The sequence below is a fragment of the Diadema setosum genome, chromosome 16 (genome assembly GCF_964275005.1).
Source record: "Diadema setosum chromosome 16, eeDiaSeto1, whole genome shotgun sequence".
Taxonomy (NCBI): Eukaryota; Metazoa; Echinodermata; class Echinoidea; order Diadematoida; family Diadematidae; genus Diadema; species Diadema setosum.
The window spans coordinates 14,454,127-14,475,751 of NC_092700.1; the positions used below are offsets into that span (position 1 = coordinate 14,454,127).

The window sequence follows — 21,625 nt, forward strand, 5'->3', positions numbered from 1 at the left end:
ATCTTTTGTCAAATTCTCACCTGTATGTCTCCAACACTCCCAAATCTCAAACAAATATTCACTAATGTTCATATATCCATATGATGAACATCAAGACTGTGGAATTCACTTACAGTTCATGTGCTCTGAACAGCATTCTAACATTGAATACTAAATGCACAGTTCACAAACAGTAAATGGTCAACAAAAACAATGATCAATTTTCCAAGTGTAACAATGAGTTTGGCTAGTTAATGTGAACTACATTACGTTACTTTGATGCCACTATCAAATCATTCACTTATAACAAAATCAATCAATTAATAATTCTCAAAGGAATCTCCAAACCTGAAATCACAACTCTACTATGTCTGTTGAAGAGGATCAAAATTATTATCTGAATTGTTATTTTACAGTTGCTGTGAATAGAATTAGATATTTTCAGTTCTTCAGATACATCCTCTCTCCATTCTCTCCATGCTCCTTGGTCTCTGGTATTCATCTAGGTGAGACCAGGGGTGTTTCACAAAGAATTTAAGTCCATCTTAAATTTTAAGATCAATTTAAAATTATGGTATGCTGTGTGTGACTTCAAAAATATTCTAACTTTCATAATAAGAATGGCAATTTTTGAGACTTTTTCACACAGGTGTTAACAAAATAAATCAAGGGACGAAGATTTTTTTTCAGTAAATTTTGATAACAATTTAAAGTGGACTCTGAAAACTTAAGATAAAAACTGAAAAGAGAGACCAACGGCATACTATATCTAAAGTTGATCTTAGCTTTTATGTTCCAACTTAAATTCTTCATGAAACATCCCCATATATCATTATAAAGGCTCTTTAAATACAGCATCTCTGTCTAGGCTATGTGGGTCTAATGAGAAAGATACAAACAACATACTTTCCTCTCAGCTCACAAGCCTTGGAGAATTCCTTGGCCTTCAGTGCCTTTCCAACCTCTTGGGTCTGTGTGTGTAGGAAACAGCATAGAGGGAGCATGAAACTTTACTGTAATAATCCTAGTCCATTATAGCCGATGATAAATCTCATTATGGGTGAAAATCAGGTGTTGTACATAATCAAATAAACTACATCATCAAAAGGTTTTGATTAAAGTTGTTTTGCAATATCAAATACAAACTCATCATGTTTCCATAACACTTGCAAATGGTCATTCAGTTTTAAGTCAGGTTTTAAAAAAAAAAAAAGAAGATAAAAGTTATAATGAATGCTGTCTTGCAAAGACAATAAGATAAAATACTACTGTGGTCTGCATACTACTTACCAAAGGGGCCACTCACACTACAGTAACATATCAAATTTCATGTGAAAATATTGCACAATTGTGACAGAAAAGCTGTGTGAATGTAACAGAGGGAAATCCATGATATTACTAATACCCTTTGCTAATGGGCCATTCACAATGAAGTGATATGTCCGCTTCTGTAAAAATGAAAATAACGATCATGAAATGATGACGCTTCTCTGTCCCCCCTCCCCCTTTCTCTCTCTCCTTTTATTTCTGTCTGTCAGTCAGTCAGTCAGTCCGTCAGTCAGTCAGTCTGTCTGTTTATAGTCTACACTCTCCCTCACCTTCCTGACACATTCCATGAGAGGCACCCTGATAGCCTTGTTACCATCCAGGGAGACGACGTAGGCCGGCATGTCAGGCTTAGTATCCACCAGGGACAACACAGCTTCGGCCCCCATGCGACAGCCCTGGGATGGAGTGGACCAAATGGGATACAAGTATTCAGTTAAGAATAGGATGACACAATATGTCATTTGAATTGCGCAAAATGAAGGAAAACTCCCTTTTCCTGAAAATGTTGCATGAAATGCCTATCGTCATGATTAACTTTTTTAAACAGCAGCAACAGCAGACATACATTTGAAAGTCAGCATTTTACTAAAGACAGCCATAAAATTAATAATCCATTTTAGCATAATGAAGCAACGAATGTATAAATCAAGTCTTCCATCTTATCAATGAAGATTATAGTCCAGTGAAACTCACCAAGATCCTGTCAAAGGCTGATGGGTTTCCACCTCTCTGGACATGTCCAAGGACAGTCACTCTTGTGTCAAAACCCAGCTGTTTGACAATGAGCTGTGTGTGTATTAAGCAAATAAACACATGCAACAGTGTTTTCATACAAAACTTGAATAGCTTATTTGGATTATTTAATGTTTACACTACTTTGCCAATTATTGCCATTTATACAACCAGTGCTGCAAAAAAAAAAAAATAAATAAATAAATAAAATAAATCAAAAATAAATCAAACAGAGCAACTGTTTTCTATTGCATAAATTTCCCCCCATAACTCTTCTTTGTAATATAGAATTGAAGTGTAAATGAACCTGACAGCAAAGGTGCATATATGTAACAAGCTTCTATGCATCATTAACTTCAGAAATAAAACATAATTACTGCTCTCAAAATATTTCTAGAGTTACAGTAAAATATCTTCCTCATGCTTGTATTCTTGTTACACCTACCAGATATGAAGAATGACACATAAATGTAACCAGACAAACACAATGAGAATCTAACAAGAGGAAATTGGGCCTACTTAATGTGACATCGAAGCATGAATTTAATTCCAGGCACAAATCTAATTTAATTCCAGGTACAGAAAGAAAAGACTGCCTGACTATAACCAGATAAGGACAAGGAAAGAATGTGTGGCAAACTTTACATCTTTGACATGGTTTGCGGTGATTGGCGAGCCATCCTGATTCATAGCACCCTCCGCCACTATGATGATGTTTAGCCGCTTGCGAAACTTCCTCGTCTGCAAAGAAACAAATGAAATGATATATTTGTACATGTAGTGAGCATGAGATTACTGTGCCTTACAAGCATCAATGGTAATGAGTTTACACCTTTCTGAGCCTATTTCTACAGGTTCTGCTGGAGGTAATAGCTGAGGGTAGGGGTTCAAATCCTTGGTAGACTTTTAACCCTAGATGGGTCAGGTTATTTAGGTAGATGGGGGGGGGGGGGGTGGGCTGGGAGGTTCCCCCTCCAGATATTGGCCATTGACAGCAAGATTGTGACAAACAATCAGCACACACATTTACTGCCATTTGAGCTACAAATCTACAAAAATCTATGAAATTACATGGTTTAGAATGTGAAACTAAGAAAACCTGCCACTGCCTATTATAGACAGTGCATGAAGAAATTGATCATATCACATGCTGTCATCATGCAAGATCTTATCATCAGTTTTATGTGAACTTTGTATTTTAAAGAATGGCAGGAATGACAAATCACATGATGTATTCACTGTGTAAAATGAAACAACGTAACCAAATGTTCAGTCAATATTCTCCTTTATATACTGCATTGTAGCAAAACTCAAATAATGCAAAGAAGTATTTCATTACTTGTGTACGTACAATATGAATACTCGGGAAATGATTCATTTCACTCCTTCCACAGGGAAATAAATCAACAACTTCCAGACCCTAAATTTTGTTGTCTGCCACGAAATGAGATTTATAGGAGACAAACTTGCAGGGGTCTGGTAAAGTTTCTACTAGTTGCAGAGTCCTGGTTTACCTGAGCAAGTTTGTTGCACATCCTCTCCTCCCAGTCCTCACCAGGCGGTATCTCTGGGATGCAGATCCAGTCGGCTGCTGACGCCAGGCCGGCAACCAGGGCCAAGTAACCACAGTGACGACCCATGACCTCCATCACAAAGCAACGCTGGTGGCTATGGCAAAAAAAAAACAAAACAAAACCACTTCAATAGTAAACACTTGATTCTTCATAGGAGGGCTCACAACACAGAAAACCTTTTTGGAATGCCCGAAAACATTGCCTGAAAAAAATGCCTGAAACACTGTATGTATGAAATCAGCGTATACGGTAGCTACATGTACATCACTCACATGATACAACCTCTTGAAAGTATGTGTAATATATGGAGCACTGCGGAGGAACAGATAAGCCTCTAGAGCTTATAAATGCACAGTCCACAGGTAAAATCCTGCCTATTCTGTGTTACATCCCTTTAGACCAAAGTGTAAAAATGGTGCCTGATACTGTTACAGGGAATAATTTTCCTGGTATCGCATAGCAATTTGCTATGCATTTTGGCATGACTGCTATGCAAAATGTAATTTGCATAGCAGTTTCATTACATAGATTTGTATACCATTTTGTTGAAAATGTATGTCCATCCGCTAAAATTGCTATTCAATTTCGAGATGGAAAATTATTCCCTGTGTTACCATACTTATGAATGAAGTTTCCTGGAACTGAATTGCTTCAGTTTTTTAATGCCTTAATTCAAAGTGTCTCCCACATTGATGAGAATTCTTCCTTTGGAAATGAAATCTTATAATGTAGAGCATGTCAGTGATGGTACATTTTGGGTAGTCATGACTCAAAACAATCTAGCAGCAAATTGATTGACTAAGGAACTGAATGCCAGACAAAAAATAGCTTTCAAAGGATATTTTTAACCTGTTTTTTTTTTTTTTTTTAAACATCAAAGAACACTCTCACGCTTTGATTGTCAAACCCTTTGAAAGTAGAGCTTGAATTTGTAGTGTTTTAAAAAAAATAATTTACAGATGTCGTTTACAGATAGAATAAAGCAGTAAATGGGGAAACACAGCAAAGACATGAACTTTACTTCAAATGCATTTATAATCGTGAAGAACATACATTGACTGAAAGCAGGTAGAGGATATTCTAGTCTATAAACTCTTGCACCTCAACCCCTTACTTATGAGAGGTGGAAGTGCCATGCCATGTATTCTATTAACTCATCTTGGATGCAGTGGACTGAAGCCTTTCAAATAAAGAGTTAACGTGACAACATCGGCACAATCTTTCTTCACTGTGTTGCTTGTACGTTATCATAGTAACTTTTGCCAAATTCCACCCTACCCAGCGAGGGTAATTACCCCCACATCACCCAAACATTACCGCGACAACCCTTCTGTTAAAGGACAAGTTCACCTTCATTAACATAAGGATTGAGAGAATATAGCAATATTACTAAAACACATCATTGAAAGTTAGAGGAAATTCGGACAATCCGTTCAAAAGTTATGAATTTTTGAAGTTTTTGTGCAGTCACCGCTGGAGGAGAAGACTACTGCAGTGTATGATGTCACATGCGTACAACAATATAAGGAAAATATAAAGAGAATTTCACAAAATTTCATCTTTTGAAAAAAGTAGACATTCCCTTGACTCGTTACTGACATATGTTATGGGTAATATTATTCCCATTGCCTTTAGAAAGAGGCAAGTCAAGTGCTCTTTTATTATGCGAAAAAAGTGAAAATATGTTGAATTTTCTTCACATTTTCTTTGTGCTGTTGTACTCATATGACATCACGAGCCTTTAATAGTAGTCTCCTCATCCAGCAATTCCAACACAAAAATTTTAAAACTTCATAACTTTTGCATCAATTGTCCAATTTTCCTCAAACTTTCACCGATGTGTTCTACTAATATTGCTGCATTCTCTCAATCCTTATGTTTATGAAGGTGAACTTGTCCTTTAACCCTAAAGGGGCCGGGCTTTTTTGGCTATGCTCAGACCGGGGGGGGGGGGGGGGGGGGGGGGGGGGGGGGGCGGATTCCGCCCCCCCCCCCCCCCCGAGATCTCGGCCATCGGTGGTGCGATCGCGATGAAATTTTGCATGCGTGAGACCCGCGTCATAATCTACAAGATTGTGTCATAAGATTTTTTGAAACAATCAATTTCTAATTTTAATTAATTAATTACGCAAATTAAGCTCAAGGTGATATTTTAGCTTAATTAAAAACATTGAGAGTCTAATTTTTGATCTGTAAATCTGTTTTAGCATATTCAACAATTGTACATCACAAAAACTTCCAAAACTCATTTCAATTCTTATGTATTTTATTGTTTTCAGAATTTCTTATGTATTTCTTTGTTTTTCAACTTTTGTTTTTTCTTTGTTTTTTCATTGGAAATTGTCACTGACCACTTTTGTACCATAATTAGCACAAAATTAATCAATGAAAGTGATTAATTGTAAAGATAATCAGGTTTTTATGCCTTTCATGACAGAGCACTGTTTTCCATAGGAAATGTACACAAAATCACAAAATTGTGCCCGTTTTGGAGCGACATTCCGTTACAAAAATGGGCGTGGCTTCGCAAAAGTATGCACGGACGTTGCAAATTTGGTCTCAAAAGTTGCGCGAGACTTGAACGAAGAAAGTCAAGAAGCCTCGCGATGAGGCCTTCTCGCGTTACAGAATTATGGCGCGAAACGTCGAGGGGGGGGTGGGGCGGATTCCCCCCCCCCCGGCCCTTTTAGGGTTAAGAGGCTCTCGTGGTAACATTCAATTATACTCTCGACACCCAGAATGACACATCCTGCACAGATCAAGTGCATGGATTATAACATCACATGGACGGGTTGGTTGTTAGGGTAACCTATCCGCAGAAGGTTTTCGGTGTGTATCTTTTAAGACTGTACCCCTCGCTCTCTCCTGTGGTTTCTGTGCCCGAGGCAAGGAATTTTGTTCTTCGGATGTTGTCCTGTCGTCTGTGTAAGGTCTGAAGTCTGAGAGGCTGTGACAAAATCAGTTTGGCTTCCCAGAATGCTGAGCCTGGACTCACCTAGATGCCGTGGTGCTGATGGCATCCACTGCCTCCAAGATGCGGTGCAGCGCCGTGTCGGTACCAATGGTCATGTCGGTACCACAGAAGTCATTGTCTATGGACCCAACCTGTTAACGAAAGCAAGGATGACACAATTCGTTGTATAATCACGGAGAGACTACTAGTGAGTTATGTGTTTGGCATACTTCAACTTCATTTACGATTTTTCTTCACAGCACATTGTAAGTTTACAGAAAATTCACAAGAAAGCAATGGTGATCAAATATTTATTTCTAGCAAATAGCAGTATGCAGTGGACATGATGCTGAAGGTCTATGAACCTCTTTGATACATTTTAAAAATTTGTCTACACCTTTAGCTTACTTCTTCAGATATCCCTGAAAAGATATCCTGAATCAAATATATCAACTGAATGGAATAAAAGATTGTCAGAAAACTGCTTGAGATAAAAAGACTTACATATAAAAGTTAACCTTGATGTCTGTAGAAAAAAAAAATGTTAGAGCCTGTACACTAAAAATCAATACCTGTATGTGCAAGGTATTCAGTTTAAGAAATTGGCAGGAAACTAATTTTCCATGTATGTTTTATGGACATCCATACAATAGGAACAACATAAGACTAATATCTTGTTCCATTGTTGAATTCCCTTCTAATGGGATCTACAGTGTATATCACTGTGATATTCATAGTAGCGTCACTCTTGAAGAAAAAGTCTCATAGTTCACAGCACTCTTTACACCTATCCCTACAACATACAGCATACCATGACGATATGACGTAAACCTGTGATCCGTACACTTGATACACACATATCATATGTTGTTGATCTATACAGCTACGGAAGGACAGCATGTATGTTGATGTGAACTCACCATCCCAACAATGTTGAGGTACTCACAGGTCTTAGCTTCAGCTGCCGTGATCTTTTCTGCAAATTCAACCGGAAAGACACCACAGACATGAGAATGGGTGTGTTTTTCACACTTTTGTATCATACTAGACACACCATCGTGTTTTAATCTTATTTTTTAAATCAGCATCTCTCTGCAGCATAATAACTACTAACAAAAGGGATGTGTCATGTACTGATGAAAACACACTGTGTTACAGAGGAGTGTACAATCTATAATTAGTACCAGTATGTGATATCTGTCTGCCCTGTTTATATATTCCCTGGCTGATGATTTTATAAAAAATGGAGAATATACATTCAAATTTAATTGTAGATAATGCCTATAGCACCATTCAGGCAGAGGCATAATAACTTGTAATCCCATAAACATCTTAAATCAACATTCCATAAAGTATCATTCCCCAAGAATCATACGCTTAGTCTTTGATACCGTACTGGGCATTACACTTCCCTACAAACCAGGAACTTGAGTGATTCCATCTCAAGTTACATTAGAATGTGCAGTTATGAATGTGTGTGTGTGTGTGGGTGTGTATGTGTGTGTGTGTGTGTGTGAATACCCATGCTCAAAAGCGAGAAGTAGAAAATTTTCACAGATTGATCAAAACTGAAAGCTCCGCATTGATGACAAATACAAATCATTGGTCTGGGAAAAAGTGAAACTAGTTAATTTCATCTTGAGGCTTAACTGGTTTAGAAAACTCATCAACAGTGACAAAGTTAAAGAAGATAAGATTAATAAAACAGACAAAACCAGAGATCACACAATGCAAACATATTTTCCATAGACAGATATAGCACCCTCTTTCTGCAGCTCAGTGATGAACTCTCCCCACTCCTGTCGGAAGATGTTAGCGCCTGTCAGGCTGCCGTCACCACCAATCACCACCAGGTTGTTGATGCCCTTCTTGACCAGGTTGAGGGCAGCCTTCTTGCGACCTTCTCGTTCACGGAAGTCCTTACAACGAGCGCTGCCAATGACAGTCCCACCCTGAAAATGTTGTTGATATCATAACGTATCAACAATCAGTACATGTACTTTATACCTGTTACCTGATTGAAGTTTTATTTACAATCACATCAGAAAGATATTCATTTCACTGATGAATAAGTGTGTTCAATACAGAGAGTAAATTTAGTGATTTTGATATCATGGCATGACTATGTTTGTTGATAAAACAAATCACTGCTCATTGATGATATCTTACTGGGTGCTTTTCACTATGAATACTTGAGAATTTTTAATCACTATTCTATAATATAAAAGGAATATTCATACTGACATTGTATTAATCAAATTACATTTATACTTCTTCAAATGCCTTCAATGTTAACGAATGTACAGTGTGCACATGTACCACTGATTCTACCTGTGAAACGTAACTTTGTTATGATTTAGAATTACATCAACAGCAAATGTGCAATTATGTTTAATTTAAGTAAAATGCATAATTTGAATCTGCTATAGGCTGGCAACAGCTCATGTTCAATGCTATTTTTGTTATACCGTATGCAGCAAATATTTTGTGAGGTTTTTATTTTCATGAATTTGTGAGCTGGGTGCTATTCATGAATTTAGAAACACATGAAAATATTAGCTCTCATCCCAACATGAATGTGACGTGCACACATACATTTCTTCATTTAGTACCAGTACTCTACTCCACAATTGCGAATTTAACCACTCATGAAATTATTGGGAAGTCCCGATTCACGAAAAAAATTAGACTAGTATATATGGTGCTACAATGTATGTCACTGTAATTTCTTAGCATTCTCCAGTTGTGACAAATATTATCATTATTGCCCATACATAATGCAATGGTTACAATACATGGTATTTCCTGTCCATTAATTACTACTTTTGTGCAGTTTTAAAATCACATTTTTATTCAAATGTGGATGAATGTTTCAACCGAAGAAATGACTCACATGACTGGGGTTCTACATAGATACAATGAATGTCAAACAGATGGAGGAAGCCTCTGAAAGTCTTAACCTGTTGAGAAAGAGTCCTGAGTACGGTACATGTATACTTGGGCAAGTTTCTATGGGAAATGCGTGTTTTAGTAAAATCAGCCCGTCCCCAAAGGGTTAATATGGTTGGAAATAAGAAAAACTGAACTAGAGTTCATTTATTTGTTATTTACCAATTGAATGATGTTGGAGACATCAGACCAAGACAGCTCCCTGATGTGGTCTCCGCCATCACACATTCCCTGGTAACCCTGTCACAGTGAGGAATACAAATTAATGAAAAGACCACAATAAAGAATAGTATTAGTAACCTGATTGACTTGTGGTGAACATCAATATGACACAATTTACATATGGATTGTAATCTTGGCAGCAGCAGATATGAAATAAAATGTGGTAGAATTCGATATGAAGCAATTCAAACTTATACAAAGTACAGAGCAGAAATGATGATAGCATGTGGAATTAGGCCTTAATGATTATATATCATCTCATAGCAGAGCATTTCCAAATCCTGTAAGAAAATACACACTACCTAAGAGAACATGTTTCAGATTCATGTAGCAGACATCAGGAAAATACAAATGTGAAAAATTTTGACTACATCACAATTGTATTCTTCTCAGTCCAATGGGATAAAGGTCGGTGACATTTCAGAGGAACATCGGGAATCCAGAAAAGTTGATCACGTTGTGCATGTAACAAAGGAAGGAAGTGGGAAACTACTTGGGTTATCATGAAGTTATACAGGAAGTGTAAGAGAGAAGAAGTGAATAGCAATCAGGGCAAGGTATGTGTGGTGAACACAGGTCAGGGCAAGCAACAAGTGGACATCAGTCATGGCCAGCTTCAATCAGTACAATCAAGTTCCATCTGTATCATCAGGTTCATCAGTTCAACTGGTGGTCATTTGTGATGGCAAGTTACACAATTGTTGGTGTCATCAATCAGACCAAGTGTCTTTCATCAAGCCAAGTTACTTGTGAGTGGATATAACTTCAGGCAGGCTACAAACAGGTGGAAACTTCAAGCAAACAGTAAAAAAAAAAAACCAAACACTAATTCACAAGCTGCATACACAGACAAAAATGATGCATGTTGACTACTAAGAATGAAATCTTAGATAACAATTTCTTATTTTTTTTTCAACTGAGTACTGTACAAGCTGAAATTTTAGCAGTGGTTTTATTGTTATGAATTCTGCGAATCGCCCTTGAACCGCGAGCATAACAACACACGAAAATAACGTGTGAATAACTAAGTTAAGTTAGACCCTTGCAACCGCGAAATTAACAACACGCGAAAATGTCCTCCAAGTAGCAATTCGCGAAAATATCTGTACGCGAAAATTTCAGCTCGTACAGTATTGTTCAAAGCCTGATTCTCTTCAGCTCGTACAGTATTGTTCAAAGCCTAATTTTCTTGTGAGAATCAAACACATGATCTCTCTCTCACTCACACACACACACAACACAAAATGCTGAAAACCTCACAACTACACTGTACATAAACCTGTGATGGTCTGGCATTAAGAGAACAATTATATGTGAATGCACATAAAGGTTTGAATGTAAAATCCATTCCTATTACTTTTAGGCACTGAGTTTACAGTGCACAGCATGAGGTATTGATACACCTTCTTATAACCAACCATATTCATCGAGGTCATTCCTAGTCTAGGTCTTTGACACCTTACAAATTTAAGGTGTTATGCAAGAACTATCAAAATGGCACCTAGGTCAAACATGGAGAAGGAGACTGATTGCAATTAATGACCATTTGCTGGTAGCTTCAATATGTGCAGTACAATATATCCTGTAATGAAGAACCCACATACTGTGTTATCTTTTGACACTTTTGAGAAATCACAGAATGCATGCCTGGTAATGGGTCTATAATCTGCATCTTGACATAATATGAAAAAAAAAAAAGAGATTCAATGCAGACCAATTAGAATCACTGTGGCAACTATACATAAGTACAAAATCTGAATCCTACACAGAAAGTATCTTGGATTACCAGACAATAGCAATGGTAGTATAGGATAATACCTGCTTTACAGAAAACACAAAAACAGCAAATGCTGGTGTATTGAGTGGGATTTCTGTCTAGATGTTTGATATTCATATATACCTGCAGGTCTCTATAATATAGAATATAAAAAAAGTGGTACCAGCAACACAAGTCTGTAACATAATATTTGTCTCACAATATGTATCCTATGGCTGAACAGGATGTAGCTTTATATCAATTGTAGCACAATTTTTTTAGTTGTTTTAATTTTTGGCCATTCTTAATCAAAATGAACTTGCATGACTTAAAATTTAATGAATGAAATTTGGCCAGTTTGAAACATATCCAAGAGTCAGAGTTTGAACAACATTGATTGTGTCCAAACAGAATGTGGCCATTCTTACCAGTACGGTAATCACCATCTAATGACTTTTGTCTTCCTTACTGCTATCAGTCACAAAGGGATATTCAACATATCATATGTAATCTTGTTACCAATATTATCATTATTATCATTTCCTCTCTTTTTTTTTTTGAGGTATCAAAAAACAAACTTGATTTGAGTCTGTCTTCTGTCTTTTCAGGAATATCCCCAACAGCTTTTTCAATAAAATCCATTGACAGTCCAATATCAATTCCATCATACTGTAAAATGTACACAGTTTTGTAATTTTTGTGTGTGGCCAGATAAACAGCAAAGTATCAGTATTATAATTGTAGGTAGATGATTTGAGAATGTAACATCCCCAGCAAGCACATGTAGGTCTATTCCTGAGCAATTAAGCAATCCCTTGTTACAAAATGTAGAGTCTGTTTGTTAGTGCTGTAAACTTTTAACCCTAACTTACCTGGGGGGCCATAATGGCCCCCCCCCCTCGATGAATTCCGCGACCATTCCGGCGCGCAAAATTTTTTGACTGCGCCGTTCGCTGACTTTTTACTTTCAAGTCTCGCGCAACTTTTGAGACCAAATTTGTCGCGCCCGAGCATACCGTTCCGAAGCCACGCCCCTTAAAGGTAGGGAATACCTTTCACAGACCTCCCAAAATGCAGCAAAACTTTAAATATGAACCTCAGGGGACTTGTTTAGGCCACTGTTGAGAAATTTGGAAGTCAACAGTTATCTACAATTTGAATAATGCACAAAACTCAACTACTTAGTAGTTCTGTGTGTCAGCCACACTTAAGCTTTTTTGTTGCTGTCTTCTGTATCTTTTATCTATAAACACAAATCTAAAAGTGTAAGAGCTGATGTAATAACATATAGAGTGTGTGGCAAGAATGTATATAGAAATGTTTGTAAGTTTTGATGAACTTTCTTCACAAAATATACATGATGGACACACATGCAGTGCATGGGTCTGCAAAGGTAGCCTAGTAATGTACTGGAATTTACGGTGAGCCCCGAAAAAAATTCAATTCAAAATCTAACGGTCAATAAAAATGTACTATATGTTACCTTCCACTTTCAATACTTTATGGGAGTTTCTAAAATGATACTCTCTTCAACATACCACTGTATTTATACAACTCTTCATTTAAGGCATGCAAATGGGATTCCCTACCTTTAAAAAAACTTTCATCAACCCCACAATTGCTCAAAAAAGTGATTTTGTGTACAAGGTCAATACAAATTGTGTTTTTTTCAATTAATTCATATAAAGATTCATATTTTTTATTTTAATGGCTGAAATCAATTTATTTTAGTATAATTATGCTTCAAAAAATGTGACAAATTCTGCTGAATAAACAACAAAAACAAAAGTTCAAAGAAATACATAAAGAATTATAAAACAATAAAAAACATAAGAAATTAATTTTGATACTGAATTTTTTTTTTAACGCACAAATGTTTGGAATGTCACTAGGAATATTTACACCAAAAATCAGCATTCCATAAGCTTTTATACGCCAATTACAGACGAAAATGAGTTTTTTTTGGCATATATTTGCATAATTAATTGATTTAAAATAGAAAATGCAAATTTTTTGAAAATTTAACTGAACAGTCTTGTAGATTACATCCGGTTTTATGTTCACGCAAAATTTTGCGGCAATTGCGCGATCAACGGCAGAGATTTGAAGGGGGGCCATAATGCCCCCCCCCCCCCTCGCTAAATAGCCCAGGTAAGTTAGGGTTAATATGACATACAATGCAATCCTTCAACACACCTTGAAATTCATGTGTTGCAGTGACAGTGTATCGGCCTACATGTATATCCAAGTTGAAGTAAGGTTAGTGTCTCACCTCATGTATGGCGTACACTTTGAAGCCAACATAGATACCCATTCGAACCACTGCTCGCACTGCCGCATTCATACCTGATAAAATGACGCAACCACAAACACAATTAGATTCTTGTACACTGTATATTCTATACGACCAAGATGGAAGATTATGAATCAACTCTGGTATAAACTATAAATCTAGAACACATCACTTGGTGAAGTTTGACGAAAATTGGACAAACCATATTCAAAAGTTACAAATTTTGGTGCCCCCATCACTGGAGTATCGAGGCGGCTTCAACACTCTTGCGTCTTGGTGACATCACAGATGGACAACGAAAAAGAACCTACAGAGAATTCCACAAAAATTTGTTTGTTTTCAATGAAAAGCAGTCTACATACTCCTTTGTGTTACTGTATGAATACAAGTTGATGCTTTTAAATGGTATCAAACTATAATTCACATGCCTTTTTTATCATGTCTATGTAGAAACCTACACTATCACTATAATTTTAAAGCAAGGTAGGAATATTATCAAATGAAGCAGTGTGTAATGTGAATAGCTTAGGATCATGTTCTACATGAAGGAATGTAACACAGGGCTGCCAACTCTCACTCATTGAGAGTGAGACTCACTCATTTTGGTCCTTTCTCACTCTAAAACTTTATTTCATTTGCATGCATTTCTATTGTCTTGATCTCACTCATTTTGACTCGTAAATTATAGCATTGGCCTATGGCGATGGGAGTCTCACTCTCAACTAACATTAGTTTCCAATGTTGGCAGCACTGTAACGACTGAAAGTCTTCACAGGACTACCTACTGCTACTGTGCTAGACTACTTCTGTAAAGATGATGATGATGATGATTAAATGATATGTCCTATGATGATGATGATGGAGGGGTCCACCCCACTTTGCCAAGGCTATGCCTATCCACTGCAGCTGCATTGAGCTCCACTCACCTTGTGAATCACCACCGCTTGTGAACACGGCGATACACTTGCCCTCTCCAACCATTCCAAAGCCTTCACCTCTTTCTGCCAATCTACTGACAGAATCCACCATTTCTTCCCCCGACATTGTGAACCGGCGTTGAAGCAAGGCATGTTGGTTGGCGCGGTCGTAGGCGGGCGAACTCCCTGCTGCCCCCGGGCTGGCAAACACGTCGCTGCCCCCTCCAGCCAACTGCGCACTACTACTAGACGAACTCGGGCTACCCTCGGGTGTCGGATCCGCCCTCACCCGCTTGTTCGGCGACTGAAAGCTGGACATGGTATCTTCAATTTAGAGATAAAAAACTGCTAGAAATCAAATACAGTTTAGCCAAATCAAGTGGTTGAATACAAACAGTCGTATATTATGAACATCGCATGATTTTTCGAACGACTTTGCTGCGATTTCTCGCCGAACTCTTCGATACCGACAGTCGTCACCGCGGTGAAAGCAGAGATACATACACGGCTCACAGCCACCTCAACCAGAGATCGTATATTTTGTAGCTGTGTCTTGCTACTCTATCTACACTGTTTGTGCGTGTGGTGTACCCCGGCTGACCTGGAAATCTCCTCACGGGTCAAGCGCATGGAGAGTTCATGCACGTACACATGAACGCGCTGGTGTTCTGATAGACGTTGATCTCAGTCCTCAAACCTGAATGTTCAGTGGCCAAACAGACGAAAAGTGACGAAAAAATGGTCCTTTTCGTCTTTGTTCAGCTTAGTTGAATAGTTTACAGATGTTGATGTTTCTTCCCTATATTAACAACATGGGGGAAATGGTTGACAATACAGTATACGTATAGTGCACTGCCCGTGTGCGTGTGAAGCTTTTTTTTTTTTTTTTTTTGCAGATGCATGTATCGGTACTGTACTACTACTACTGCATTTCTATCAATCAGAGAACCCAAAGATCTGCTTGAGTGAGGTACATGTATTAATATTCTCTGGGTGCAGTGGGAATAAGGACGAGGTGGGTGGTCCTGAAGGGGTAATGTTTTGTAGGTACTAGGTATGGACTGTATTGTACAAACATATTGATCATGTACATTTTGTACGCTTTTTGTTGACTCCTTTCATGAGTATATGAATGCAATTAATGGGCGTTATATTTTTGCATTGTTGGGCCTTTCGGCCCTATCGTACATAGGGCCTATAAATAGTTTTGTGGACCCGTTATCAAGAATTGATTCCATTATTTAATAATTATTGCGGGGCCAATATGAATGCAAGTACTGTATTATTTGTGTAGTGTAGGTCTATAATTAGAAATTTGACACGGTCGACAGTCCCAGGAATTATTCATTTTGTAAAATTAGGCTGCAGTACGGTATGTTTGAAACGTCACGCAGCTAGCAAACAACTGAATGTTCAATTGTAATCAAGGAAGGATGATGGAATCGAAATAATATTGTTTGAAACAGCAACAAAAAGAAAGATACTCGAAATAACTCTATCACCTCGACGCAAGAATTTCATCAATTTCAAAAACTCTAAGAAGACCTGATTCATCTAAAGCCCAAGGCAGGTGGATGGCAGATAAGTTTCAACCCACAATTAAAGATCTGTGCGGGGATGGGAGTTCATCTCGAAACCGAGAATAAATGTTGCTGTCTGTTTTATCGAGTGGGGGAATATTGACAAGAACTACAGTATACATTTTTAAAGGTCTACATAGTGCCATGGTTTATCATATCAACAACACCGCCCTGCAGGACCGTCCTTTCAATGATGTAAACAAAATCCTGGGGATACAAGAAATGTAACACATCCAAATGTGACTTCGTTCAGTCAAATGGTTGTAAACATCAAACACACGTACGGCTGCCAAGTGTGTGAGACCCTTGCGAGGGAGAGAAGCAACCGTTTGTGTGTGTGTGTGTGTTTGTTTGTTTGTTCTTTTTTTTTTTGGGGGGGGGGGGGGAACTCGGGTGTGGAAGGGGTTCCCCCCTGCCAAGGTCAGGGAGCTTTGACAATTTTACATTTGGTGTAATCTAGGTGCATACTACGAGTATCAAGCCATGCACGGTTTCAACCAGGGAGGTGGGTTCCACCTCCCTGTTTCAACACACATCTGACACAGAAGCAGCATTAATATGCTAAAATGAATTAAAAAAATCATAAATACATGCATACAGGTTTCATTGTTATTACTTGTGTTTTTGCTTTCTGGGATTCGGCGTAAGAATTCGTTTTTCACAGTGAGGCAGTCAGAATTGGGTGAATTGCGTGCGTCTCACGCTCAATGTGTGATAGCCCTGCAAACATTATGATAAAATATTATTTCTCGATGAACACTAAAAAACAAACATCTAATTTCATATACACGGAGCATGCACATCTATAAGCCTACCTTTGGATGACGATGCTGTATAGCGGGATCCGGATATAACCTTGAAGAATTGACCTGAAGAACAACAGTTTCAGTGAAAAAAAAAACCCCGTAAAAATACTGAGCGGGAGTAAATACAACGAAGTGGAACACTGCCAGAGAGAGAAACTCCCGAAACATTCATAATCTGACAACAAACTAATAAAGTACATGTACAAACTCATTAAATGTCGAGATTTCAGGTGTCCGCATCTGGACGCCACGGGATCCGGAGCTTCAGACAGGTCCATTACGCCCTATATAGATCAGTGCTTCTCAACCTTTTCAACTACGTGTATAGAGAGGCCCACTGTTATATGGCTCCTACTATTTTGAAAGGCCCAGTTAGATTACCCATCAATCTCTTTTATCTAATTTTTGGCCGACCATTTGGTCGACCATAAACGCATATGCTTGTTCCAGATTCTTAGAGATATGTACTCAACATCTGCTCAAGGGAAAGGGTTAGGATTTTGTCTGACCCCCTGTGACTGGCTTTTGGAAGGGAAGTTAAAGCAGCATGACCCATTATGCATGGCCGGCGGAACCGGGGGCTCGCCCCCCCCCCCCCCCCACTTTTTTTTTTTCCACCATACAAAGCAATACATAAGGTGTCACCACTTTGGGCCCCCGTTTCTTTTACCCCGGAAGTGCGTAGTGTTAGTGGCATTAGAAAGAAATACTGTAGATAAAAACCTTGAAGTGTGAGCGCGGTGAGGTTATGTGTTTTTGCGCCGAAGACCTTTGTTTGTTGTTGTTGTTGTTTTTTCTTGTCAGCTGAAGAAACCCGGAATGGGAATTAGAAAGATAGATGAGCTGACGACCCCCTTTTTTTTTTTGCTTTCCAGCTGAAGAAACCCGGAAGTGGCACCAGAAGTTGCGCTGAAGGCCCTCTTTTTTTTTTTTTTTTTTGCTTGTTAGCTCATGACACCCAGAAGTGCCCCCCCCCCCCCCCACTTTTGAAAACGTTCCGCCGGCGGTGTTATGTGCAGTGAAAGTGGCCGAAATGTGGTCCTGCGAAGAGAAATCGCGAGAGATAGAGAAAGATCGGGCAAACACCAAGAAGTCCCACTAGGACCCTATTATAATACCCCCAATTCGAATTTTCGGGGGGGGGGGGGTTCATTTCATTTCATTTACTTATTTTAGCACGGCAAATGATTCAGCCAGACGGCTGTTCTTCCTCATGTCCGTGCATCATGATGTAAAAATGACATACTTTTTTTTTTTTTGTTTGAAAAGATTTTATTTTCTGCATTTCATATTTTCTTTCAGAATAACAAAAATAACAAAGGCAGGTTCAATTACACAAATACAATTCTGAAAATTATTGACATATTACATAGTAAGTCATATTTTGTATGTAAAGACAAATGAAACGTTAAATAACATACAAAATGTTTATATGGCCAATAATGACTTAATTCACAGTACAATATATAATATATACATATGATGCAGAGGGCCGCCGTTATAAGCCGTGCTTGAACAGACGGACAGCCAGAGTTAAATTACCATTTTTTATTGTAGTACTTGAACACTAATACAGATGGGCCATGTTAAAGTGCGTGTAAATCCAGTTTTATACAATTACTTGGTAAACAGGAGTGGTGCCTGTGAGTGCATGTGCAGGTGATGAAGCGCGAAAGTGTTGATGGTCAGCACTTCTAAGAAAATGATTGGATATGTTATAATATGGGCGAAGGGTCTAGCAGCAAAGTAAAAGAAAAGGAAAAGGGGGTGTTTTTCAAAACATGTACAAATGTACATGAAATATAATATACAAAATACAATTTCATAGGTGAAACAAATGAGAGCAAAAGTAAATTAGAAAGAAAAAAAAATATTTACAGAAAAAAATTAATACATGTTCGGTTTACTTAAACAGACAAAAAAAAAAAATGGTTTGAAACATGATCCCACATTCGGAACCCTATTTTAGGAATATTTGGAGAAAATTGAAAATTACCTCTTATTACCCCTAATTCAATGAATTTTAGCGATTATTTCCTCGAATTGAGCTCCTGAAATATACGCCTTTCCAGAAATATCGGGAATGCGCATGCGGCATAGATGTACTAAGTTTCATGATGATATCTTGAGCCAATTTCGAGATACGGAGGAAGAAGTGAAATTTAGCACTTTCACTTGACCTTAGTCAACTAGACCTTTTTGAAAGAAACTTGTACCCCAGAGAATCTCTGTTGGGTAATACATGTATATGCTGCAGGCATTGTATAAATATGAGGGGAAAAAGAGAAATTTGAGGCGTTGACCTTGACCTCTGACCCAAATGACCTTTGACCCATGACCCCAAATTCCCTTAATCACTGCCAGTCAGTACATGCATGGATGTATATACTAAGTTCCATGAAGATACCATCGAACCATTCGCAAGATATGGAGAAAAAAAGTGATATTTTAGCAATTTCACTTGACCTTTGACCGTTAACCACACGACCCAAAACTCTCTCTGGAGAATCTTCATTTGGTAGTAGATATAATACACTAAGTTTCAAGAAAATATTTTCAGGGATTGCATAGATATGGGGGAAATGGTGAAAAATTTTGAGCATTTGACCTTGAGCATGTGCACCCAAAAGTTGATAGTCACAACTTCGCCCACTCATACATAATCATGCCAAGTTTCAATAGGATACCTCAAACAGTTTTTTCAGTTACGCTGTCCGCAAAATCTATCACGGGCAGAAGGACAGACGGACGGAAGGACGGACGGACGGACAACCCGAAAACATAATGCCTCCGGCGACACTTCGTGGCGGAGGCATAAAAAAATAGAGAGAAAGAGAGAAAAGATCAAGCCCATACTTAGAGAACGACGGGCCTTTACAATCTTATTTGAAGCTGTCCCATTTTTACAATAACACAAAGTCTATCAACGCTTTTACATTATTCTAGAATGACAGCAAATTTGGTCAACGGTAACTGACATCGGGTTGATAATTTGTGTTTAGCTTTGAAAAAACACGAAACAAAAACTTAGAGCATCATAGTCACTCAGATTACCGGATTATGCAGTAATGACATGAGGTTATCCATGTAACAAGGCTCGACACTTTGTACATTAATACTTAACGGTGGCCCAACAATGACACTTGGTCCCCCCCCCCAAAAAAAAAAAAGCTTTAAAAGATAAATCATTAATAATACATAATATCAGAAAGATTACAGTTTAATGGAGTATACGTGTTACTTCGAATGATGTATACTGTTACTATATGAAAATTGGCTAGAGGTATAAAGGTCTTAAAATATCATATATTATGTCACTAGGTCTTGACATATCCAATACTGAATCGAGGCATGACCCTTTTTTCCATATAATTATCCATGATATGGGTGTATACCCAGTTCTTTTTGGGGATAGACAAAATTTTGCCGTAAGAAAAAAGAAATATAGCTTGGTCAAAATGTGGCAGAAAATATACTGACTATGGACTATGTGGCTTTATGAAGACTAGCAGCAATCTGGGTAACCTGACGAGTCGCAGCAGTTAGCTGAAATGGCTGCAGTTATTAAGGACTGAATGAGCCGAGAGTTATTCTCATCTATTCTGAATGAGAAGAGGAATGTTGGCATCGCAAATCTTTGGGTAGCCTGATCACGTCACTGAAACATAAAATTTTATAAAAGTGGTGCCTCCACAATATTTTCTGGTGGCACTTTCTAGTGGCCCCGGGCTACATTTAATACCAAGCCTTGCATAATAATAATAATCAGGGGCGGATCCAGGAATTCCATAATGAGTTGACGCCTTTACAAAATTGTTTTAAAGGGGGGGGGGGGGGGAAGCGCCCCATCCGCTCACCCCTGGATCCGCCACTGATAATGCAGTGACGTTTACTTCATGAATATGACCTATGTGGTCCTACAAAAGAATGACCCAAGTAAGTGGAGACTTCATCCAATAGCTAACTCTGACGACCCGTAAGACCCAGCACATTCAATCATCTCCACATACATGCCAATTCATCCTCGTCATAGTCGGCATCGTCATCAGAGTCAGGAAGTGCGACAGCGTCTTCCAAGTTGTCATCTTCGTTGCCGCACTTGCGCTGTGGGTTGCCGGTGTTATGGCCATGCTTGCCGATGGAGGGCAGGTTGTACTTGTGCACAAACCGGAAAATCCACGAGACGCTCGCACCAAAGTTCGTCGCATTCATCTCTTTGGCAATTATTCTAGCTTGATTTCGAAGAGCCTTTGTAGATACCGTGTGTCCCGCCGCCTGCCTCTCCTTCACCCATTTAAGGAGCTTCTTCTCGAGTGCCGGCCAACGCGCCAACTTGCCCCTACTCGCCTTCTTATACTTGGGCATCGACTCAAGTTCGGTCTTATTGGCGCGCCATCGTCGGATCGTAGATTCGTTAATCCCGAAGCGACGTCCAGCTGCACGGTTTCCGAACTTCTCTGCGTACGCGAACACCGAGAGCTTGAACGCTGACGTGAAAGATCGTCTGGTCATGATGCCTGTGTTTTTTGGTTGAA

The 21,625-nt window shown here is 38.6% G+C and overlaps 1 protein-coding gene across 1 annotated transcript in view; it reads right to left on the bottom strand.

The window, feature by feature from the left end:
* LOC140239443 (ATP-dependent 6-phosphofructokinase, muscle type-like) overlaps positions 1–21,625 on the bottom strand; it is a 50,487-nt gene that overhangs the window by 15,015 nt on the left and 13,847 nt on the right. Inside the window, exons 3-15 of the mRNA XM_072319280.1 lie at positions 21,101–21,625; positions 17,100–17,153; positions 14,714–15,028; positions 13,767–13,840; positions 9,679–9,756; positions 8,330–8,519; positions 7,488–7,543; positions 6,610–6,719; positions 3,555–3,708; positions 2,686–2,781; positions 2,002–2,094; positions 1,578–1,703; positions 886–950 (exon numbers count right to left, since the gene is read on the bottom strand). Of these exons, the coding sequence (XP_072175381.1) occupies positions 886–950; positions 1,578–1,703; positions 2,002–2,094; positions 2,686–2,781; positions 3,555–3,708; positions 6,610–6,719; positions 7,488–7,543; positions 8,330–8,519; positions 9,679–9,756; positions 13,767–13,840; positions 14,714–15,028; positions 17,100–17,153; positions 21,101–21,625 (1,936 nt within the window). The remainder of the gene's footprint in view (positions 1–885; positions 951–1,577; positions 1,704–2,001; positions 2,095–2,685; positions 2,782–3,554; positions 3,709–6,609; positions 6,720–7,487; positions 7,544–8,329; positions 8,520–9,678; positions 9,757–13,766; positions 13,841–14,713; positions 15,029–17,099; positions 17,154–21,100) is intronic.